Here is a 25,924-nt window from a genome sequence, read left to right as displayed (position 1 = left end):
TGCCCATAAATAGTATTTGGCAAGGAAAAAAGCATAGTGCCATAATATACGTACAGTTATCTTAAAATTACTAATATGTAACAAACATCAAGTTGTTACAGGTCGTCATCCTTGACATAAATTAGTGCTACATAAAATACGCTTGCTACATCAGGTTTGTAATGAGATGCGTCATAAATGACAAAGGATGTGTTTTTGGGACTAAAAAAACACAGTTGTGCAGCATTTCAGTCAAATTGTCACCAATTTCCATCTGTTTCCTTTATGTAAAGTGCATCAACATAATGAGCATGGCATGAATCAAGACCAGACCCACCGGCTTCACAACTTGATTTTTCAGAAATAATCGAGTCCTGTTAAGTAAGAAATAAGTCCCACTGTGAGTTAATTCAAATGGTCTTGGTTGAGTCCTGTTGTTTACTAAGCAGGGCCTCAAGTAGACGGAGCTTTGCTTTGAGGTTCTTATACTGGCAGTACTCCTCTGCCATCGGTCCACGGTCCTCCTTCTGACAAGCCCTGTTAACAATACATGGAAGGAAAAAAAAGATACAAACACAAGGCAAAACTTCAGTAGTTTCAAACAACCTGCAGCAGCTTCCATAACTGGTTGATAGTCCCTATGTTGCCTTACTCAGATAGCTTTGTACAGTGTGTATTGTAATCAAAAACTTGCTGTATTTACTTCGGAGGACTAACATGTACAGTACAAAGGATGTGAACAGTTCAGAGCAAACGTCTATCTCTTCGTCTCTGTGCTGTATTAACGTTAAAAAAGTGTGCATTACACTGTCGTACTATTACGGAATATCTGTTTTGGATGTTTTTTCTTTGTTTTTCACAAGGCATTGTTGAAAACCAAATGTTCCAAGTTTATTAAAAGACAAAATAAAATTCAAAAGCTAAGATGTTTGGATGTGTTGTGTGTCATTTGTGTTTGTGTGTGTGTGTGTGTGTGTGTGTATCTTTTACCTGCCGGTCTGTGTGTAGAAATGGTCCTCAAACTCTCGAAGTGCCTGGTGAAGCCTCCGCTTCTCTAATCGTGCCGTTCTGAGGTGATCCAGTAATTCTGGTCTGTCAAGAAAGAATAAAAATATTTGTTAGCTCTTTTAAATTGTCTGTAAATGTGTGAACTTATGACAACAAATAATTCAAAGCAAAAAAAGCTATTATTTGAAAAAGCTTCCTGTTAAAATGTCCTGTAGCCATAGAGCTGTTGATGTCACACACACACACACACACACACACACACACACACACACACACACACACACACACACACACACACACACACACACACACACACACACACACACACACACAGTACCTGGAAGCTTCATGTAGTGTTGCCAAGGTGATGATCTGTGGCTGGAAACACTTCACCTCCTCCAGTGGGGACACAAGAGGTGTTTCAGAAATTTCTAGGGAAGACAGATGTGGCGACTCATCTAAAGACACACACCTGGGAGATTTCAGTCGGAGAGGCTGCAGCATGGGGCTTTGCTGTTTGGGATGCTCATCATCAGAGCCCTCCTCTTCTTCCTACACACACACACACACACACACACACACACACACACACACACAGACGGATCACTAATCTGTCGTAGTTTTAACTAACTCTAGATAGATAGATAGATATTACGGTTCTACAGCAGCAAAATATCAGACACACAGCACACATACAGAATATAAATGAAATAATAAATAGGATAGAATACAAGAACAAATATTCAAAAAATGAAGATAAAAAGAAAATACAAAGTGGAGAATGTACAAACGTATATACAAGTTGGGAATAAAAATGTACAACTACTTAAATAGTATTCATAAAGATGTCAGTAAAACCTATTCAGCTTTTTGGAAACTAGTCATAGTATGGTATGGTACATATTTCAATTGATTAGCTACCTAGTCAAATAACAGCAAGATTTCAGGAGTATCTGTCTTGCCATCATTTATTTGGCTAAATGAACTTAGAGGTCTCACAATATTTTGGTGTAGCTCTCATATCTGGCCACTAGAGGACAGGAGAGTGACACTCTTCTGTATGCCATGGTCAGTTCTATCCACACCTTATTTTTTACAGTCTATGATCAACACGTGTGAAATACAGTGGGTTTGTGTAGTTCTAGAGATCCCATCATTCTTTTATTTAAAATGTAGTATTAGATGTTTACTCACAATGGTCGTAATGACTGTTGAAATAGCAGAAGAAGAAAACAGCAGCTGCTTGAGAAGACGGTAGTGATCATAAAAAGGTTTCATCAGAGTCCGCTCCTGCCTGGTACTCTGAAGATACAAACAGAAACCACTTTAGGTTTTTGGTGGTAATGCACAAATAGAAAGAACAAGAGATCACCTATGTAAGGACAAGAAGAAGAGAACTAAATTACTAAAGTGGAGCCATCAAGTAAAAAAATAAGACATAAACATAAGGGTCATTCAGGCTGGTCTTACTGGTCGTCCGTGCAGACTCTCAAAGTAGAGCAAACACTTCTGCAGGCTGGTCTTCTCCAAAATCAGCTGGAAATGGGACATCTCCTGCACATAGAGGCACAGTGAAAACTGTTAACAGGTAATCAGTCCGGTCGACAAATTTCATAGATTATCATAATGCTCTGTTCCAGTCTTTACTGTTACTGTTTTTCTACACACAGATTATTCCTGCCAGCCCAGTGAATCAGACTACCAAACCTATATTACAATTTTTTTGTAGTGTTAAAGCATTTCTGCAATACCAACCTTGATGCTATCAGGCAGGCCCAGCTCTCGTCGTCTTTCCTTCAGTCTGTTGGTTATAATGTTGACAGTTTCCTCCACATTTGGCTTGGTGTTACTGTTATTGTTAAATTGCTGCAGCTCAGTCCCTGTTAGTGCTGCCTCCCTCTGGTCTATGTTGGTCCTGCATGTTTCAGCTGATCGGTTGAAGTCTCCCTGCCCTTTCAGATCCCGTTCTTCTGATTGTCTCAGCTTCAGCTCTAAAAGATGACAGCAGTTCAGAAAAAATGGTTGGACAATGTGACTCTAAAATGTGGACTTTGGTTGTCTGGTAAATATATTGGTATTGTTGCAATAATTCAGTGGTGGAAAGCAATGAAGTAAATTTATTCAAGTACTGTAAATAAATGCAGTTTTCAGACACTTGTACCTGAGTATTTACATTTTATTCTACTTCATACTTCTACTCAACCACATTTATTTGACAGCTGTACTTACTTTTCAGATTAAGATTTTACATTACAACCACATGAGAAGGTTACAAAATACAATGCAATATTATTCCCAACATTTTTGGCTTGTCTAGTTTGTCCCTGGTCAAATTTTACATGTCTGAGTTGTTAGCAGCTCCACCAAAGAGTGATTTCCCCTCTAAACCTCGCAGATGGTTTATTTAAATAACCGTTTGAGGCCCAAAAGAGGTAAAGCTCTCCAATAGTTCATAAAAAAGCAAAAATTTGTTGGGAACCACTCAATCAAACTAGCTGTATATAAAGTAGTTAAAACTAACTCCACCTTGACCAGATACAACAATAAAATGGTATTAATGCATTGATGCAGTCATTATTAATTAACATCCATGTCATATATGTCAGTCACAGGGGCCATTTTCTGCAGTATGAGTCTTTTACTTTTCATATTCATATTTAAAGTACATGTATAATGCTTCAGTTATTAAAAAAAACTACTACTTTCAAATCTTGCTAGCTTTTTAACATTACCATCCCTGGCTTTAAGTAATATTTTGAAATCCAGGTATTTTACATGTGAGTATTTTTTAATGTTGTATTTGCACTTTTATTAAAGCAATCTGAATACATCTTCCACCACTGCAATCATTAATTCAAGTGTTTGAGTATGTATTTATGGTTATGTAACTGACCTTTAAGCTGCTTGCGACTCTTAATGAGCTCCATCATCAGTCTGGCCATCTCTGGATGTGCCGTCTTATCATTGTGAGCCGGCTGAAAAACAACAACAAACTCACATCAGTGACAGAAAGGGTCTCTTGCATTATGTACCTGGAACTTTTCATCATTTTAGAACATAAAAATAACAAATTCACACCCCGCCAGACATGCACATATAAAAAAAAAGAAAAATCTTTCCCATGGCTCTGTGAAAGGTGGTTACTGGCTACGGAGCTTCACACTCTGAGGCAATAACTTCCAATCCAATCACGACAGAAGATTCCAGCTGACCAAGCAGCTTTAAATTCCTCCCTCACCTTATAGTGCTTCTCCTGTTCAAAACGCTGCTCAAAATGCCTGATCCTCTTCCTCAGGCTGTGAATGTGTCTGTTGAGCATGGAGATGGACACAGAGCCCTCGTCTGGCTCTGTATGTATAGTGCTGCGAGCCCTGGAGAAAGATGCATACAATACCATGATGAAAAGGACTGACTCATGCATTTAACTATCACCTAACATTGTAGCCACTCAGAAATCCTCCAGTCTGCATCTTTACAGCATTAGTGCTGTAATCTTTTCAAACCACTTCTCATTTGAGGCCCAGAAGTACAGTAAGAACATAAAATGTGAGACTATCACATCTGTGAGCCACAATTCCTAAATAAAGTAAGTGAGGAAACAGTTGTCTTACATGCGTATGTGCTGTGAGCACGGTGGAGAAGGGGCTGTATCAGGGTCTAGGTTGTAGCGCAGGCTGTGACTGAGGTTGGGGCAGCGCGGTGAGGGAACCGGGCAATCGCTCGTCGTAAAACAAGAGAGGAGTGGGCTGGTTTTAGGACCTGGTGGGCTCGGCATGGTGTCATTTCCTGAAATTCCCTTAAAAAGAATGGCGGTGGAGAGGACAGGACTGGACTCTGGTGAATGAGGGGATGGGGTATGTACTGTAAGAGAGAGGACGGACAAAATATCAACTTAAATCTCTAATAATTTTGACTATTTCTCATTTGACTCTTTAAATGACATTCAAAATGTAATTTTTATATACCAAATAAAGACTGGCAAAATGAGAGATGTGAGAGAGGGAGAAAAAGGGTAGAGGGAGGAGGTAGGAATAAAACAAAAAGGGAGAGAAAGAGAGGGAGGGAAACAAAAATAAAGAGAATGAAAAATGGACAAATAGCTCTTTCCTATTCAAGCTACTCATGTAATATCTTTCCTAGGAAAAAATAATTTGGTCAGTCTGTGACAAGTTCAGTACACATCCAAATGTTTTTTTTTTATTTTTAGCTATTACCTCTAAAGGTTAAAAAACCCTTTCTTGCAATGTTTTTAAAGTACAGCAAAACAATGTATACAAAACTACATTAGTGTCAGCAAAATATTACATATTATTGAATATAATGTACCAACTCATCATGTTACAGGCGGCTGTGCAGTGATGCAACAGTAACAGCATCATACCTTGGTGCGTTGTTACTCAACTTATCAAGAAAAGACACACCCAGCTCTGGGAAATGATGACGCTCATAGCTCACTGTCAAGATTTATTGGCTTTTTTTAAAAAATTTTCGTGCACCAAAGGAATTACAGCAGCTAGGAAAATGCTCTGAATGAAAAAATTAAATTAGATACTATAAATAATGGCACTAACACAGTATATATGAAGTGTGGCTCTTGCACTGACAGGGTTATGGGTTTGATTGTCTTACCAGACTGTGATGAGTCGACCTGATCCTGAGCTGGTGGCGACGACGGCAAGTGGAGAAGCAGCTTGTGGGTCAAATAAAGGCTCTGCTCTTCAGTGCAAAAAGGCTGTTGCTGGGCAGGTAGGTTATGCTGAGCTCGGGGGTCTACCGGTGCAGGCAGGGGTTCCAAGTCACCTTCCAGGGCTTGTAGCTTGAGGGAGGGGCTCTGGAAACAGAAGCAGAACATGGCTTCAGGGATGCAGACGGGCAGCGACAGAAGAAGTCAGAAAGATGTGTCGTAGTTTGCGTGGAGGGATTCTTCAACGTTTCACATGCTGCTCAGGAATCTTGAAAAGTCCTGTAAAACCATTTTACTCTCTCCTATGAAAATACATATTCTGGCGCTGAAGCGTGGTTGGGCAGAGAGTTGCACGATGAGGTGAGTGGTTGTCGTTTCCTCCTGAGAAAGGAATGAGTCAGAATATAGTGAATATAGCTCTGTGAGAAGGCTGCTTTCGTGGGTGGCTAATGCACGAGGAACAAACTTCTCAAAAAACAAAAGCAAATCTTTGATTGTCCAAGGCTTCCAGTCTATTATAAAAGCAGATAGAAACGGTCATTACAAGCAGCGCATGTGAGGTGATGCGTATTTTCAGTAAACAGACTCCTCTGCTGTAGCTCGCCAGCCAGGCACACAACCTGCTCGACAAAAATCCCACTGAGTAAGATTCCTATCGTGCATTAGCACCCAACGTGGGATCCCTGATGAGCAACACGCTGTAATTCCATTAGTAGTATCGCTGCGATTCCCAGATCACCGCATGTTTCTGGCTGTGTGAGTGTGCGAGAATATATCTTGCCCCCAAAGAGAATACCTAAATTCACATGGTTTTCCTTCTGACGGCATTCCCAGCACTTCTGCTGCTAAAGTGCCTCCACATGGATTATTCAACATGCATGGAAGAAGGTGGGAGGCGGGAATACCGCTCATGTTGGTGCGTGTGGTGTGGGTGTGCGCGCAAGGGAGGAGAGAGGTACTGTATATGACGAGGCGTTTCCACGGCAACGTTGTCAGACCGAGCTAAGGAGTCTATTTGATGGAGCTGCTGGGAATCACGGTTGCCTCTGTGAGATTGTGTTTGTGTAAGTCGGTGTATACGCAATGAATTCTGATGCATGGTGAAAAATAAAATTTGTAACTGAGTTGCACCGAAATCATTCTGAGCTCAGCAGGAAGATTGGAATATAATGCAGATTCCGTTTGGGGCTCTGACATCATTCTCAGCATCATCATCAACAGCAGCAGATAGGGGCTTGGCTTCTCCTTTCTCACCCTCCTTGGCTGTTCATTCATAAAAAATAAAAAAAACACTGCTCTGTGCGTCACGCAGAGGAGGTGGAAGGATGGATGGAGGGGAAGGAGTGAGGCTGTTATTACTGAAGCAAAATACCCACAGGCAAGCAAGCTCACACATAGCAACACACACACACACACACACACACACACACACACACACACACACACACACACACACACACACACACACACGCACACGCACAAACACTGGAGGTATCAGCAGTCCTGTTGTCATAGATACCCTCATCCTAAAAAAATTGTTAATTTGTGCATCTAAAAAGACTGTGGGAAAGGAGAACTTACGTCATGGCTGCCTCTGCAATCGTGTCTGCCAGGAGAACCACTACATCCTCCTCCTCCTCTTCTCCCCTGAAGGAACAGACAGCATACGCACCGATGAAGTCTTATTCCCAAAGCCCACTTACTGACACACACACCAGCATGGTCACACACTCACACTCCCCCATGCAAAAATGTAGGTTACAATGACACATAGAGATATATTCTGCCCTTTTAAATCAACTTTTTTAACAGACCCAGTTATTTTTTCATCAACAGTTTCTTTAACAAAAGAATGTTGAAAAGAAGTTGGATAGTAAATGACCCTAACTAATTGTTATCATCACACAGCTGTGTGACAATCAAAACTCAAAAGGGGATCCTGAGTGTATTTTGTTAGTTACTGCTAAACAAAATCTTTTTTTGGTTATGGGTTAATCGCTCTTTATATATAGTCTATGGTTAATCTGGTAACCCTGTTGTATGCATTTTTTCTGTGCTGGGAATTTAACCAAGTCAATCACAGCTGTCAATCATGACGTTTCACCCCGTTTTTATAGCATCAAATAACTAATAAAAACCAAATGTAGGGTCAGAAAAATGAACACTTGAACAAACATCAGCGTGATAAGAACTACCTAAAATTACAGAAACCATTTTTGGGAAAAAAGTGTTTGACGTACTTTGATTTTTTAGTTTGGCCCATGTCCCATCCGCTAACATTGAGGAGGCGGGATTTATGACCTATACTGCAGCCAGCCACTGATGAACGATCAAGATTTATGCATCATCCCTGTCCACAAACCAATGGGTGACATCACTGCTGCTACGTCCATTATTTTTACAGTATTTTTATAGCCTATGGTAGGTGGCTTAAGGCTACAAACTCTCAGACCTGTCTATTACAGAATTAATTAATTTAAATGAGAGCCAGTGGAAATGATTTGGAGATGGCAGCCATACGCTTCACAAAGACCTGTTTACCTTCTCAGATACTGTGGTTTTGGCTTCTGTCTTGTACTCTGTGCAGCACAGCATGCTGAAAAACAAAATTATGTCAACATCAGGCAAATATATTAAAATTGCATTAAATACTAGTTTGACACCGTTTCTCCCTGTGGTTCACAATCCATGTGACTTTAATACACATTCTGCTTTGTCTGTATTCATAATCAACTGTATCAAATCTGCTCACAGGCAGGGCTGCCCAGCACTCTGTAGCTTTGAAGCCAGACAGTCATCTGGAACTGCCATTTAGGTTATGGCTTATTCATGTCTGACACTAATGAGGCATAACTGAGAAGACTTGTCATGTGGCTCTGTAGAGGCAGCACAAACAAAAAGTCAGCATGCCACCATGCTAGGGTCTAACCTGACTCCGGCAGATGGATTGCTTCGCATTTGCTCGGCATATCCATCTGGGAAGGGGCGAAAATACTGGTTAGCTGATTGGATAAACCATCTGTCTATCACTAACCTGACTCCGCCAGATAGCTCGCGAGATCAGGACGGTCTCACGAGGCTAATTTTCTTCACGACTAGCGGAGCCAGTTGATATATCAAACTCTTGCTGAAACCAGTCGGGAGAAGAGCAAAAACATCTTTTCCTCCGAGAAAAGCCTCCAGTGCCGTTTTTTGCTCTTCTTTCAATGAAGGAATACTTTCTAATTCGGATAAAACTTGCGCAATAGCTACGCTCATCTTATCCGTGGAAGCCGCCATGCTGTTTAGACTGAACAGTCGCTTCTCGTTGTGTCACATCTAAACCCGCCTCAAAACCAACGCTGATTGGTCGGTCGTTTGGTGAACAGCTCAAAATTTTCTGGATTAACTGGAGCTCGCGAGATCAGGACGGTCTCACGAGGCTAGCTAGGGTCGACCCAGTCGGAGGTACATTTTCAGGATAATTACCTGACATCTGGCGTGTGATTTTCCTCCGCTTCCGCTCTCTGTATGTTGCCAATCCCTTTACTTCGGGAAACAACAACAAACTTTGAGCTAGCAAGCTACATGCTGAACATGGCAAGTTTTGAAGAACATTTGGAATGTGCAACAAGACAGGCCTGCCTGATTCTTTCGGGGGAATGATTGTAAAGATTTACAAAGAAATTGTTTACGGCATTTACTATCTAACTGGGACATTTTGGGAACGATAGGTGGTGATTGCTATGGACGAAGTACACACAAAGATACACTGGTAAGAGCAAACTACGTTTAACCATGTATCCAGCTAATTTAAATAGCTCACGTATACTGTATTGTGTGAACAGCTAACTTAATTTAATATTTTATGCGCCGTTTTCTTTTGCAGGGTGCAAATGTTCCATCAACACAAGTTCCTTACCGAGACTATTTTGCAAAAATTGTGAGAGTGTTTTTTTCTCCTATCCCAGAATGTATCTGTGGTGTAGCCAGACCTTACTCCACAGCGCTGTGGAGATAGGTCTGGCAATGCGAGACTAAGTTCGACCTAATCTAGCTAGTTGGTCGTGCGCCTTGTGGCAAGTCAGTGTTTTTTGGACTGGAATCATATCAAAAACATGACTTTGAGCAGCACACTGCTCTGATAACCTACTTCTCAAATGACTGCAGGGCTGAGAGATGAGCTGAACTGAGATGAACCATGAAGCGTCCACAGGTTATCAGATCAAATTAATTCTGATATATTTTAACTGCTTCAAAATTTCTAACACAGCCCCTTTTGTTAAAGGTTCTTCTCTTTGACTTGAGATTGTGTTTTAATCTTAGTTACATTTCCAATAGCTGATGTAAGAAAGTTTGACATTTTTGTTCCACTTAAATGTTATCTGTCAAGACCAATGAACAAATGGTTGCTGCAATAAAACCAGTACAAAGCAGAAACAAAAGGAGGATAACACAACAAAATGTCATCTTGTGTAGTTCCTCTCACCTCTCTGTGTGCTGAGTCTGTGTTTTGGTGTTGCTCTGTGATTCATTCGCTATGCAGCAGTCTAAAGCAGATGATTTCTGTCCTACATCTTTGGAAGCCTGAAAAAAAATTCAGTCCATAAATACATAACCTTCCACTCACCCGTTGAGCTAAATGGTTTTCAACTTTAAAACATTAAAAGCACAATTAAGTGCTTTGTTACTTCATTTAACACTACACACTTCACAGAGTGTATTTTGCAGCACGTGCAATAAAACAAAGAATATGAGGGCTAAAACAAAATAAGACAAAATCAAAAATGCACACTGTTGAACAGTTGACTCTGATGGGTGAGGGAGGTGTCCTTCGATTCTTTACCTCGTCCTCTTCTTTCTCCTTTGACATGGAGGTGAATGGTGGTATCTTGTCCTGTGAAAAGGTCCTGTTGATAAAGAAACACAGTAAACTGTAGAGGAATTGTATTAATGAAAATGTTTTGTAAGTTTGAGGTTTGAGGAGGAAGTAAAGGGCCAAATATTTTGTGTCTTCTCACCCTTGTGTGGCACATTCCAACTCTGGTGGCTCTTCCTGGAGGCTCTGAGATGGTCTGCTCTGGTGCTGGTGTTGCTCCGGCCCTGGGTCAGTGGGGCCGGAGAGCACAGAGCCTGCCTCTGTACAGGCACTGCTCTGCTCCAGAGCCTCCTGGTCTGGAATCAGCTTCTGAATGTCAGCACTGACGTCACAGCTGGTATCACAACCCTGTGCCAGTGTGTCAGGACTATGGAGAGACAGAGACAGAGAGAGAGAGAGAGAGTGAGATAGAGAGAGAGACAGAGAGAGAGAGAGAGAGAGAGAGAGAGAGAGAGAGAGAGAGAGAGAGTGAGATAGACCGAGGGGTGCACACACAGGAAGAGTGGAGTAGAAAAGGAATATACCACTTTCTAATCCTTTAATGGCTTTATTAATAAATCCCTTACTAATGCTCTATAGATCAGTAATACCGCATTAATAAATTAAATGAAAAAGTTTGGTCCAGATGCTCTGCGGCCCTTTTATCCAGAAGGTAATTGGTTAAACGGTCCATTTTACTTCCTGAAGAACAAAAGGACTCGCTAAAAGACAGTGACTGTTTTAAAGCAAATGTCTCACTGGAGGAGGTCAACTTTTTTTCATAACCTGGCAACCCAAAATTAGTTTTTTTTTTTTTTTTTTTTTTTTTAAATCATGGTTTATTTCTGATCTATAAAACATAAGTAAAATATTTATTAACCATTAATACAATACAACTTATTACAATGAATGAACCCTTTATAAAGGGTGCCTTGTGAGAAAGTGGTACGGAAAAGGTGAAAATAACAAAAAGAAAGCGAGAGGCTAGACCGACAATGAAAAGAGTTAAAGTTTGAATAAGAAGGGGGGACATCAAGAAACTTTTAAAAGACACAAGATACTGATAGATAGACTTGAAGACTTTAAAGAAAGAATACAAATTACAACCAAATCAGTAGAATATTGAACAAATATTTTAAAAATGGCACTAGAATAAAACTAAGATAAGTCCATGTTATGTTAGTAGGAATACAATACATGTCAAATTTAACACAATAGATTTTAAGTGTAACTATCTCTCAAGGCTAACATGAGTTAAGCCTGGAATGTCCAACAATGAAACGCTGAGAAAACTGCTGGCCTCATTGCCAGGTAAAATTCAGCAGATCATGAATCAGTAGTGCTTAATCTAATGCTACACTATGGCACAACTCATGAAGCTATAATGAGCTGCTCCCAGCGAAAACAAGCACAACTGATTTGCCGCGACGTGATCCAAAAACAGCCCATCGGTCACGTACTAGCTGAAAGCGGTGTATGACTCCAGAGCTGTAACCTACAGCAGATGGGTGAGTACAGCAGCAGCAAAAAATTAATTATTTTCCTGCTTCAAGTTTCCCTTCCTCAATCCATCTCTATCTTACAGAGCTTGATCAGATGATGTAAAAAAATAAGACAACAGCAAGTGTAACGTGAACAATGTTGATATGCAAGATGCACACATAAGCCCCTGCTTATCAAACCACAGATGTCTTTTTGTGTAGATAACAGCATGCTAAGAATAGTTTTATGCATTATTGACTGCTCTAAAGCAACTACAATTGTCTTCTGCGTCTAAGACCGCCTTGCATTATCTCACTCACTTGTGGAGGACTGTAGACCCATGGTTGTTGTCACTGATGCTGAAGCAGATGAGACAAGAAAACATCCTTTGCCAAACGTCTAAACTCACAGCAGTCTAGCATACGCATTTACATGTGACAGTGAGCTGCTTCTTTGAAAGGACAGAAAAAGCCAAAGACGTAAAGAAAAGAGAGCAGAAATGATGATGTTTCGATGGTCAACAACACAAGTGACACCCTGAGGCAGAGAGCTCACCCACCCCTTCAATTACCGGTGCACCCACACACACAGACACACATACACACATACACACACACAGATAAACTCACAGAGCAGCACTTAGTAATATAGTTGGAAGTAGGCCAAAGAGGCTGAGACAGGACAGCTCAAACAAGTTGACATATAAATAAACGGTGCACACAGCTGCATACATTTCACACTCAAACACACCAGTTTAAACGCTGACTAATATGCACAACCAGAATTACTGATAAGAAGTTAAATACTGATTAAAAAAACGTGACTACATAGGGCAGTATATTCATGTGTATCGACCAACAAACACCGTTAAATAACATATATTTCCTGACCTACATATCCAGACTTGACATGGAAATGGATAATTTTAGAAATAAATGAAATTACTTACATGAAAGAGACATGTATTGTAAAATATTATTAAAGTAAATAGCTTCCTGAAAACCCTTTGTCCTTTTTCTTAGAATTAAATATTGTGTAACTGGTAAGAGACAGAAAACAGACACTTGTTTTGTAATCAAACCTTTTGTAGGTATAATTAGACTAGAATCAATACTGAACTGTGACGTTAGTGGGAAGCATAGACATCCAGACATGACCAGATGGAACAGCATGCAATTGCCAGGACATTTTTGGAGAAAGAACATTCCAGTGACAAATCCCAGTCTGACATGTGCAGAAGAAAATAAAAGGTAAACCAAATAAAAGACCCCCATTCTTTTTTGTTTTTGCCAAATTTAATCTAAAACAAACATTTTTAACAAAGGAACCATGAGAAATGTGGTTACTTCTTCTGGATCCTATGCTGCTGCTTGTCTTGTCAGGATAGTAAATAAATAAATACAAAATACATTGAGGAAAAAGGGCTTGGACTAATAAGGACAGAGGAAAAGCTGTGTCTGTTAGATTTCAGACATTATATTAAATCTAGAAAGATAGACAGTTGGGATGATGCAGCATCTTACACCTGCTAAACAGATGAGAGTGGGAAGCTGTTAGATGAAAAATGATTGATTTTTGTTTGCCCTATTAGTACTAAAAAAACCAAACACTTAGAAGCAATGAGAACACAAAAAACTGACATGGTATATATTCTACTCGAAGCTTGGCACTCAGCAGGTGTGAGTGGTTTTAAAGCTAAGAATCTAACATCTATAGGAGTGTCCACATGTGTCCATGACCTGAGATGATGCACACACACAGGGCACCGAATATTGCCTCAGTATTTGGTTTTATTAAACAGGGTGAGGGCAAACTAACAGACCAAAAGAGATATTTGAGAAGAGAATAAATAAATAGGAAAGAAGGAAAGAAAGACACACACACACACACACACACACATTCACACATACATACACACACACACACACACACACACACGACCTGTACAGCTACATTTACTGATGACTCCTTTTTAAAATGACACGTGTGAGTAGTTAAATTACAGTCTGGTCACTCTGACATCTGGCTGCCAAGCTGCTGCCTTTAAATATTTCTGTGACATTCATATCAAATGTTGGCAGTAGTTTACAAGGATTTTATTAGTAATACTTAATGCTTGTTTTTAAATAACATCTTAATGAACCTGAATTCCACCGAGGACAGATCTGTTTCATCACACTGTAAACAGAACCACAACACGTCTGCCTAAAATGACAACAACAAAGTGTCATCCCCATTAGCTTCAAGCAGAACTCCCATCCACACACAACCACAAATTAAGATACCAGACACTATACTCTACAACTATACTCACATTCATGGGTGACATCCACAAAATTAATCAGTTCACATGAATGCCATGCTGACTAGGAGCGGACAAAAACAGAAAATATATAAATGTAATTTGATGTGTGCAACCTTGTGGCAACCCACATTGACATTTTTAAATTAACATTTTAAATGAAAATAGCACATTAGCCTCCAAGTTCTGAGTAGGAAAATTTCCCCACAAGCAGATGGCAGCTAGTATGTAGATTCTGTCTGAGGGACCAATTTGCCATTGTTCCACATCTCTGCTCCTTCAAGCAGCAAAACGGTGATGGTATTTTCACTTGCCATTACACTGAAGGTCAGCCATACAAGCAACAGCACTTACTACAGATACTGGATGCCATGGTTTCTGTAGGGAGTTTTTTTTTTACTTTCATGAACAGAGTGCAAAAGACCTCCAGAGGTTGGCCTTAATTCCCTGTGTATGACGTCTCAGCCTTATCACCAATGATACAACTTTCAACCTGACAACTGACTAAAGATGCTGAGTACAGAGAGAAATGCCACAGGGGAAAAGGTCAGGTCCTAACTATTCCCCCAGGACAGATTTATGAAGGGGAAGGCTTTTGTATAATAATACCACATGAATGTTCAGTAATAGTTTAACTGTGGTTCAGGCAGAAAATAACAGTTGCATGGACATAATCAATCTGTCTGTCTGTCTAGTGCAGTTACAGAGTTACTGATGCTAAAGTGATGATAGTACCTGTTGAGTTGACACTGCATCCAAATTGTTTGGTGAAAAGCACTGGTAGCTGAGACTGAAGTGGTCTCTCCCTCCATCCTCTCCACACTACTCTGCTCTGAGTGACAGTTACTGGATCGGACCTACCAAGGACAATAAGAGTAAATACACATATACACACACCACTTTAGAAAGATAACAAAACTTAACCAAAAGAAAGCATTTCTTTGCATTATCTATATGCATTTACTATATACAGGGTTTATATTTAATAATTTTAAAGAACTTTTTAATACCACAGAGAATGCAATTTAATTTTGTTTTCACATGAAAGACAAAAAGCCACTAGGGGCAATTCAGCCTATTACTATTTATTAAGAGTATGAATTTATTGACACCTTTTTGTCTGTACTTCCCAGATGTATATATCAATACTTCCTAGTAATATAATTCACACGACCTGGAACCAGATAAATGGACAAACTCCCTAGCTACAGTGGCTAGCAGCAGCATCCGTGTTTGATACAGGTCTGACGTTGGTGACACAACTGTGGCCCTGCAGATAAAATAGTCATTGTAATTTCCCCATTGGGGATCAATAAAGAGTATAAATTATAAAAAATGTGCTCTGTTTGTTGGTAAGTGCTGTGATTATATCACTTACTGTGATACTGATGCATTAAGTGTAAAAAAGACAGACCATGAAATTCAATTGGTGAATTTTTGTCATGGGAAAAAAAAAATGGTTCACCTCAAAGTGTGAAAGAGCAGAGAGAGTAGGAGGAGGAGGTGAGGAGGTGATCGATGTGGACACTGTGTCCTCGGCTGGGATTGGAAAGAGAACCTTCCGATGCCTCAGAAGATGGAGCAAAAGGGTATTACACACACTCTGCTCCTCCAGCATCCTGGGCCCTGCAGGAACACTGCATAAAGAAGAAAAAGGAATAGAATGTCACACATACTATGTAGCGTGTATTCAAAATGGTCCTCTGGTTAGCACTGTAACAAACATAATGGAAAAGGTTTCCATCTAGTGGAAGGAGGCATATACAGCAGTGAACTTAGATGAACTGGTCAGACTGTGTTAGATCAAAATCTAACACTCAGGAAAATAAATTTCCCACTGACCAAAATAAACAGCCAGGCTGTAAAAGCTTTTAAAGCTTCACTTTGACAGTGGCAACTTCTAAATTTCAGAGATATGTGCAGCTTCTGGTCATAACATTCACAATATGGAGGTAAGTGCCACCTCAGACCAAAATTACGGTGGCCCTGAAGTGCAAATCACCACAGCAATTAGAGAAACACAACAACAAATCATAAAACACAACGGCAAATAGGAAAACACAACAGAAAAAATGAAAACATGACAGCAAATATGAAAACAAAACGGCAAATAAGAAAACACGACAGCAAATATGAAAACACGACAGCAAATATTAAAACACAACGGCAAATATGTAAACACGACGGCAAATATGAAAACACGACGGCAAATAGGAAAACACGACGGCAAATAGGAAAACACTTCAACAAATCACAAAACACAACGGCATTAACTTCTACCGGCAAAGGTAGGGCCTATCTAGTAGAGGACGGACCCTCCTGATTGGACAGACGCACTGTCTGTCTTTTGACAGGAAGGAGAGGTGAAAAAATAAAAGTGCCTCACTGTCTATGCTTTTAACAGACGGACTAGCCGTTTCTCATTTCGAAACACTGGACGAAATGGATGTGGAACTATGAACTGTGCTGTTGGTGAATCGGCGTCAGTCTGCTTGCAGGAGGAGAATATTCTGTCAGGAACTTTGCTCGCAACGTGCAAAGGTAGGTAACGTTACCAACACCGATAGGCTTTAATGTAAGCAATAGTCGTTTTGTCTTATTTATCCCATGTCAATAAATTAAAAACTCGTGGGAGTTCATGTTTGTAGTAGTCATAACACTTACCGGTAAGGAGAATTGCAGTAGCTAACCGTTTACATTAGCTTGTAGTTTACTGCATGTATGCAACATTAGCTCATTGTCCAGTAGCTTCTAGCTTTCAGACAAATGCAGTGCAAAATATGATCAGCAACTACAAGGTAAACGCTACCAGCTAATGAGCTACCACAGGCAGTATGATATGCAGTAAACTGCAAGTGAGAAAGGGTAAATAGTACTGTAAACACACAAGCTACAAGGCTACAACCAACATATGAAAAGTCATAATACCTCCATTGATAAACACCCACTAATACAGTAAAGGTAGGTGTAAGTGTGTTAAATGGTCAACAGTTGTCAGTTAAGACCATGATGAAGAAACTACACCACTACACAGTTACATGAAGTACCTTCATGTTTCAGTATGCTTAAATATACTTGTGATACAATTCTAATCTTACCAGGACAGGTTGGATAACTACTGGACTAACCTAATCTTTCTCCTCCTGTCTGCAGTCCGGAAGCAACACCATCATCGGGAGCTGAGTCTGATCGCCACTTCATGTTGAATATACTTGTGTACAGTATATAGTAATGTTTGAATACATGTTATAATAAAGATACACGTTTCATTAATGTCTTTTTAGAGCTTGTATACCTAACTAGTTATTAAAACAGGTAGCATCTGAATATAATTACTCAGTTAGAAGTTTCCTGTGTCCAGGTCATAATTTGATGGAAAAATAAACATTGAAAAACAGTTTATATTATATACACACCCAAAAACTTAAAAGACACAGACAAACTAGTTAATTTAATGCATTTATTTTTTGAATGGCAATCTCTAATATAGCAAATAATCTATTCAACATCTCTTTTTGGCCTCTGTCTCCCTGCTTGTCTTTTGCTTTCCCTCTCCTCCTCATCTCTCCCTTCTGGTGACGCTAGTGCAGCCACGACGCTGAAGTTGGCATCCGATTCGCAGCTTCTGATTTGGCAGTTAAGGGGAACTTAAAACTGTTTTTTCAACCTCTTACTGTATTGAATGAGTGTTAGTCATTAAGGTAAATTTATAATTATGTCTAAAACACACTTTTAGATTTGTGAAAGTTTTATTGTCTTTATGAGAACACTACGTTTTTTTTTCACATATAAACCACATTAGACTAGGTCTAGATCCACCTAGACTTGTCAAATCTGGACTACATTATCCCAGAGAGGCTAAGGAGTCTTAAAAACACAGTTTGGGATTTGTGAAAGCTTTATTCTATTTGTGAAAATGCCATAAAGGGAGATTTTACTGTTTTTTGCATATGTAGACCACATTGGACCAAGTCCACATCCAAAACCACAATACCTAAACTTGTCAAAACTGGACAAGAATTAACTCACTCTCTCCATGTCATTTATTATATCCATGAGCAGGTCTTCCCCTGTACTTGTGTAAACACGGTAACGCAAACTTGGTAATCTACAGTGGGCAATACAGCACCGTAAAGAAAAGACCTTTACGACAGCAGGTGTGGTGAAAATACTACCACTTTTGTCCAAAGTGGCCGCTAGAATTAACACAAACTGAAAGTTACATATAGCCACTTTAAGTCATAGAAAAAAATGTCTTCATGAATATAATGTGGAACTGCTGTGGACCTATCTCTGACAGCAACACATTTAGGATGTATTTGATCCTGTCAGAAGACACCATGGTGCACACTTAATCAGAGAGTGTGTCACAGCTGTCAAGGAAGTTTGACAGGTATTTCACAATCCTGTCCAGCTGGGTTTCATCATCAAAGAAGATCGGGACCCAGCGCTCCCCAGAAGTGGGGTTGCTCCTCACCTGAGACAATGGCCTATGAAGTATGAATTAAAAAAAATCTTAATAAATACTCAGTCCTGCCTCTTTTTCTGAGGAAAGGTGAGAAAACACTTATGTTGAAGGAGAAGGATTTGAAGAGTAAATTAAACCACTGGCAAATCTATGACGATATTTGGATTGATTTCCAAAAGGTAAAAATAACTTTTTCTACTTTTCTTTTGAAGTGAGAAGGAAGACCTGCTCATGGATATAAGAAATGACATGGAGAGACGTGGACTTGTACGTTGAATGTCAATTAGCAAAGGCCATGCTGTGGCAATAAAATAAAACAGTTTATTTAGCCTCTCTGGGATAATTTAGTCCTGATTTGACAAGTCTTAAGTATTGTGGTTTTGGATCTGGACCTGGTCCGATGTAGTCTATATGTGAAAAATACAGTAAAATCTCCCTTTATTGCATTTTCACAAATAGAATAAAGCTTTCACAAATCTCAAACTGTGTTTTTAAGACTCCTTAGACTCTCTGGGATAATTTAGTCCTGATTTGACAAGTTTAGAAAAACGGTGAAATCTCCCTTTATTGTGTTCTCATAAAGACAATAAAGCTTTCACAAATCTAAAAGTGTGTTTTAGACATAATTAATAATTTACCTTAATGACTAACACTCATTCAATACAGTAAGAGGTTCAAAAAACGGAGGATCAGTCACTTAGCAATGTAAATTATGTTTCCCTGCTGAATCGGACAGTTTTAAGTTCCCCTTAAATTTCCCCTTAACTGCCGAATCGGAAGCTGCCAATCGGATGCCAACTTCAGCGTTGTAGTGCAGCCTCCATTTGTTCCTTAGTCCCTGTTAAAAGACAGCAAACACAAGAAAAAGATCTTTACCATTATAAATGCTATAACGGAATGTTATACTTGTTACATGGGAAACTACTCATACATTTTAGCTTTCATTTAACGTTGCTAGTGAAGTTAACAAGGTGCAGCTTTACCTCCAATCCTGCAGCTACAACTGATAAACAAACCAATTTCTAAATCTCTGCTAACATTACGCATATACAGTAGCGGCTTACAAAAAGAGATGAAAATGCCACCGGACATTAAACTTTACGAACACAAATGGCATAAAAGACAGCAACACAGCTAGCTAGCTAACAGCCTAATGTTAAATGATAGGTTCAGTTAGCTTAACGTTAGCTCGGGGTGTATCTACCTAATTATAATAGCAATTTGTACCAGCATTAATGCGTAACACTTGACATTGATGTAACACATTAACGGTGATAACAAATGTACGGCAAACACTAAATATACTTACATTTAAATGTTAATTGTGCCATCAGCGATGCCGCTCCAACTCCCACTTAGGTCCGCCATTGTTGTTGTTTTTTAACGAGCCGGCAAAGCCGCGCGCATGGGATTGTGGGTGATTTGGGAGCGCGAAAGACAGACAGTGCGTCTGTCCAATCAGGAGGGTCCGTCCACTGCTAGATAGGCCCTACCTTTTCCGGTAGAAGTTAATGCCGTTGTGTTTTGTGATTTATTGAAGTGTTTTCCTATTTGCTGTCATGTTTTCATATTTGCTGTCGTGTTTTCATATTTGCCGTTTTGTTTTCCTATTTGCTGTCGTGTTTTCCTATTTGCTGTCGTGTTTTCCTATTTGCTGTCGTGTTTTCATATTTGCCGTCGTGTTTTCCTATTTGCCGTCGTGTTTTCCTATTTGCCGTCGTGTTTTTCTATTTGCAGTCGTGTTTTTCTATTTGCCGTCGTGTTTTCCTATTTGCCGTCGTGTTTTCCTATTCGCCGTCGTGTTTTCCTATTCGCCGTCGTGTTTTCCTATTCGCTGTCGTGTTTTCATATTCGCCGTCGTGTTTTCATATTCGCCGTTTTGTTTTCCTATTTGCCGTCGTGTTTTCATATTTGCCGTCGTGTTTTCCTATTTGCCGTCGTGTTTTCCTATTTGCCGTCGTGTTTTCCTATTTGCCGTCGTGTTTTCCTATTTGCCGTCGTGTTTTCATATTTGCCGTCGTGTTTTCCTATTTGCCGTCGTGTTTTCCTATTTGCCATCGTGTTTTCCTATTTGCCGTCGTGTTTTCATATTCGCTGTCGTGTTTTCCTATTCGCTGTCGTGTTTTCCTATTCGCTGTCGTGTTTTCATATTCGCTGTCGTGTTTTCATATTCGCTGTCGTGTTTTCCTATTTGCTGTCGTGTTTTCATATTTGCCGTCGTGTTTTCATATTTGCCGTCGTGTTTTCCTATTTGCCGTCGTGTTTTTCTATTTGCCGTCGTGTTTTCATATTTGCCGTCGTGTTTTCCTATTTGCCGTCGTGTTTTCCTATTTGCCGTCGTGTTTTCATATTTGCCGTCGTGTTTTCCTATTTGCCGTCGTGTTTTTCTATTTGCTGTCGTGTTTTCCTATTTGCTGTCGTGTTTTCATATTCGCTGTCGTGTTTTCATATTCGCCGTCGTGTTTTCATATTTGCCGTTTTGTTTTCCTATTTGCCGTCGTGTTTTCATATTTGCCGTCGTGTTTTCATATTTGCCGTCGTGTTTTCCTATTTGCCGTCGTGTTTTCATATTTGCCGTCGTGTTTTCCTATTTGCCGTCGTGTTTTCCTATTTGTTGTCGTGTTTTCCTATTTGCCGTCGTGTTTTCCTATTTGCCGTCGTGTTTTCCTATTTGCTGTCGTGTTTTCATATTCGCTGTCGTGTTTTCCTATTTGCTGTCGTGTTTTCATATTTGCTGTCGTGTTTTCCTATTTGCTGTCGTGTTTTCATATTCGCTGTCGTGTTTTCATATTTGCCGTCGCGTTTTTCTTATTGCTGTTGTGATTTGCACTTCAGGGCCACCGTACAAAATAGTCTTCACAGTCTTCACTGGCAGCAGCTATTTGTTTACAATATGCCATGCTGTTGTCGACATCCATTCGGGGTTTTTTTAGGACTTATCTGATGTATACATGGTAGGTAAAAGTTAACATAGCATACACCCAGGTAAGAGAATGTGAAAATGTAAGTCTTAATATATGTTTGTTTACATGGTGGGCAGGTCAATTGGAATGCCAAGGACAGGAGAAGCCTGCACACATGGATTACATAACAGACCCATACGAGGGCAACAAGCTGTTAAGAGGCTTGGATGACAAATATGCTTGAGGTATTGGGCCTCACGCATCTATAACACATGCTGCATGGCAAGAACATGTGCTACAATGCCTGTCATAGATTGATAGATTGATATCAATAGTATTAAAATCTTGGAGCAATCAAAAACAAAAGAACAATTTACTTTTACTTAAATGTATACATTTAAATACTTAAATGTACTTAAATGTAGTTTTGGGCTAAATTGTGGCTTTGTTCAGCTGGACATTGTTTTAAACATGCATATCTCATTCATTCTCTAATCTTTTTATTTAAACCATTATCATTCCTCTTTTTCTCTGTTGTAATGCCTGCAGACCCAGACAAAAGTGCATAGGATGTTTTCCAACTCTCTGCAGCTACCACCACCCAAACCCACCCCCAACTTTTTCCAAGCCTCTGCTGCCAACCCTACACCCCCTTCTTCCCCTAGCTAAAATCATCTGACATTTTCCCTTCACATGCTGAACTTTACGACATGACTAACACCACATTCCACTGACCTGCCGTTACGTTTCAGAGAAAACAGGGCTGGCATAGATGAGACTGGGAGATCTAGGGATGGGGGAAGTGTTGAAAGGGTGTTGACTGAATAGAATATGTCCTTTCCACTGTGGCAAAAACTGAAACAAAATGTCCAATTTCAAGTGTGCCCCTTAGAGATTGTGTTTGTTTACAGTGATGGCTGTGATCTGTAAACGGGAGGGGAGAAGCAACCGACAAAATCCTGTTGATATCGGTCTCTGTTATATTGGTCTGTCTTTTTGTGTGCCATGCTGTGCGTTATCAACTACAATCCACACCCATTTCCTTGAAGGGACAAACCTGACTCCAGCCCAACTAAGTGGTGCAGTACCACAAACCCAGTAGGTTGCTAGTCTCATGACGAACAAAGTTGTTGTTTTTTTACATCTGGATCTGACTGACAAGCTTGAAGAGAGGCCATAACCAGTAATTGTGAAGGGAACATTTGTGCTCTCATTTGTTGAACTCTAGATTGTTCTTGATCATACCTTTGGAGAAATTGAGCTGTAGCTCTCTTTAAAACTAAGTGTGAATGTCACAAAACTGTTTGCTCAAGCTTAATGTCTGTACCCATTCACAACAGCAACTTACTGAAATATGCAAGGCCCAAAGATGGTTGCCAGATTTTCTACAGGCATGTGATTTGATTGGCTGTGAGCAGCCACTCTGGACAGGAAGTGGATGAGGTAAGACAAAATAATGAGGTTGTCATCAGGGAGGTGGCAAAGGTTTTCTCTCAGAGACTGGTTCATCGCTGCCTCATCTGCATCTCCTAAAAAATAAGCAAAACATGAAAAAGTAATTTGAGATGGGCATTTGTCAATAGTAAGTAATAGTTGCATTTTACTGAGAAAATAAATAGTTGGTTACTCAAAGCATTACTATTAAATTAAGTAATAGATAAGGCCCTAGCCATGTCTATTACTATACTTAGAGGAGTAGACATTGAGCACAGAAGATGACTGAGATTAATTTATACTCAAGAATGTACAAGACGCTGTACACCTCTCAACTTTGTTGGTTTATATTTCTACTTGTAAGGAAATATGTGTTCCCCATTGTAGAAGACGAAGTGCTGGAGAGATGGAAACATACTAAGAAATACAGACACTGCCAATAAATTTGGTATAAGAATAACTCCTATCCCAGACGTTCTCATACTGGTTTCACTCATGTATGAAGTATGTGCTCATGTACAAAAGTAATCCCTCTCAATCATCACTTATGATTAATTACATTCATTTAATCATGCCTACAATTAAACTCTGTAAAAGTTAATGAAATTTGATACCAACAATGCCAGTCTAACATGCTTTTCTAGTAGTACCTGTGAGGCTCAGAACCAGCTGCTTGCAATAGGGTTCGGGAACTACGGGAGTGGGCAGCTCCCGAAGGAAGAGTTTGAGGAGCGAGGTAACAGTGGGAACATCTCCCTCATGCTCCAGGTCCACCCTCTCTCCGTGGTCACACCGCTTCCTCAGCTGCCTGGTCCGCACCACTGACCCACACAGGCGGAAAAGACCTCTGTGGTGCATCCCTATGATTAGAAGTAGATTCAGTCAGTACACATACATGTGATCATGTTTGAGTATTGTTTTACATTGAGATAGAAAGATAAAGATGGAGGAAGTAAGGGATAAAGTGAATGAAAGAGCAGGAAAGCAGAGGAGTCACAGAACAAGAGTAGCAAGGATGTGCCTCAATTACCATTCTTATCCAGGTACTCCACCATGTCTCTTAACACAAGGGGTATTCCACAGACCATCTGCCCGCCCTCTTTTAGTGTTTCAAATGCAACACCAAATACACTACTGACGGCCAGTTCAGGCTCTGAAACCAGGGTGGGAGCAATGGGCTCTGGGCTGACCTTAGCACTAGGTCTCAGGATTCTCAATGAAGAGGGGTCACTCTGTATGGAATGAGGACATGCAACAGATGACTTACTAAATACAGAAATCCAGCTAGCTAGCTGTTAAGAAATAAAATTATACACTCAGGAGGACACAGTGGCATATTATGTCCTCGATAAAACGACACGTCCAGGAATTAATGTAACCTGTTAACGTTACATTTAACTAACAACGTTAGAGGCAACAACATGGTTATGTTAACGTTAACAATGTTATATAGGCTAACATTAACGTTAGTGCTCTGCCTCTCGGCTTACCTAGTGCAGTTTAGTGTCCCAAATGATTTTCCAAAAACTGAGTGATGATGAGGGTCTTATTTGAGACAGGTTAGGGTAGCACAGGTGGTTTAGCAGGTTCATAACTAATTAAGGACATTGTATGGGGGATTTGGGACACTAAACCGTACGTATACCCTGCCCCTCTTACCTAATAGGTACAACTGACTCCTGCTCTACACAAGGTTTAGCGTTAATCGATTAGCTAGCTAGATAACCCAATTCGAAAAAACTGAAGAATGTAATAAGATAACTTAGCAGCTAACTGCCATCCGCAGCTAGCTAAACTTACACAGAGCGACACTGAAGCGCTTGCTCCCATTTTCAGCTCACCGGACCGCCGGGACAACTCTCCATTTTTCAATTTTAACCGACGATTTTCTTCCCTCCTCGATGTGATGCTCTACTCTCAGAAACTCTCGGAAAGTCCGACGCACGACGAATAATTCCAGCCATCTTCCTCACATTTCAACGTTAGGCTTACATTAAGGGAAATACAATATTGTTAAAATGTAGTGGGTTTCGCTAGTTTAAAGTTACTTCCTTCTTATATACTGTCTATGGTTACTTCCCACCGTAATGTTAGCTCCCTTGAAAATTGTTTATGTTGCTAGTCACGTAACACACGTGTAACCATGGGGACCTGTGACAGGGGTTGCCAGGAGAAGGAGAAGCAGACTAGCTGAGAACAGCCTCTCTCCATCTGTGTTTTGGAGAGACATAGAGAAATTTGTTTATAACAAGACTGGGCACTCTATAACAATTATGCCTTAATACATGATCCTAATTTCGAATGTAGTAATAACCCTTTGAGTTACATGACAAATCTTATACTTGCAGTTGGTAAATTTGGCAAGATTCTAAGTGTTTTACAAATCTTAACATTTTTCTGGTTCAATTTGTACATCGATACATTAACCCTTATGACCATCAAAAAAGTGAACGCACACTGTTATAGCTAGTTATATTTTAAAGAATTATTTTCTGTAGGCCCTGAGTAAGTTATTTTGACTTATTTATGTCATTGTTTATTTATTTAAATACCTTATGTTTTATATTTAATTTACTTTTATATCATTTGATTGATATGTATTTTTTTACACACTAGAAACTTTAATTGTAGGATAAAAATGTCCATGATTTGCTGAATGTCTGTCTGTTCACAATGTTTAATAAATATTTTTATTTTAAAGAAAGAGAGAGAGAGAAGAGAATGGACTGGCTCAAGATGCAAAAGCGTAGGTCGACTGACTTCGTCTGATCTGTAAAATATGGAAACTGATTCCCCCATTTTGATAGTTTTCCTGTTAGAGGAGCTT

At 39.8% G+C, this 25,924-nt stretch overlaps 1 protein-coding gene across 2 annotated transcripts; it reads right to left on the bottom strand.

The window, feature by feature from the left end:
* Positions 1-100: 100 nt before the first annotated feature.
* On the bottom strand, positions 101-25,167 carry LOC116055831 (protein FAM13A-like). 2 transcript variants are annotated; one of them, XM_035992207.1, is made up of 22 exons: positions 24,898-25,167; positions 24,128-24,329; positions 23,748-23,957; positions 23,012-23,192; positions 15,758-15,929; positions 15,028-15,149; positions 12,311-12,349; positions 10,672-10,896; positions 10,446-10,560; positions 10,140-10,237; positions 8,213-8,267; positions 7,253-7,318; positions 5,617-5,818; positions 4,599-4,848; positions 4,226-4,358; positions 3,881-3,962; positions 2,743-2,978; positions 2,458-2,541; positions 2,182-2,289; positions 1,325-1,539; positions 970-1,071; positions 101-516 (listed from the first exon to the last, which is right to left on the bottom strand). In XM_035992207.1, the coding sequence occupies exons 1-22, from the start codon at positions 24,925-24,927 to the stop codon at positions 390-392; spliced, it is 3,054 nt and encodes a 1,017-aa protein (XP_035848100.1). In that variant the 5' UTR covers positions 24,928-25,167; the 3' UTR covers positions 101-389. The 2 variants fall into 2 exon arrangements, with proteins under 2 accessions (XP_035848100.1, XP_031163725.2); XM_031307865.2 differs by lacking the exon at positions 12,311-12,349.
* Positions 25,168-25,924: the final 757 nt, after the last annotated feature.

Source organism: Sander lucioperca, chromosome 15 (genome assembly GCF_008315115.2).
Source record: "Sander lucioperca isolate FBNREF2018 chromosome 15, SLUC_FBN_1.2, whole genome shotgun sequence".
In the NCBI taxonomy this organism is placed as follows: domain Eukaryota; kingdom Metazoa; phylum Chordata; class Actinopteri; order Perciformes; family Percidae; genus Sander; species Sander lucioperca.
This window is presented reverse-complemented; position numbering and strand designations above follow the sequence as displayed.

Excerpts from the sequence above, each read along its gene's own strand:
- LOC116055831 (XM_035992207.1), bottom strand. The coding sequence starts at position 24,927 with ATGGGAGCAAGCGCTTCAGTGTCGCTCTGT. Across the intron at positions 23,958-24,127 it reads GGAGTACCTGGATAAGAATG|GGATGCACCACAGAGGTCTT; the intron begins GTAATTGAGGCA and ends TTCTAATCATAG. Across the intron at positions 15,930-23,011 it reads TTTGGGCCTTGCATATTTCA|TGTTCCTGCAGGGCCCAGGA; the intron begins GTAAGTTGCTGT and ends TTCTTTATGCAG.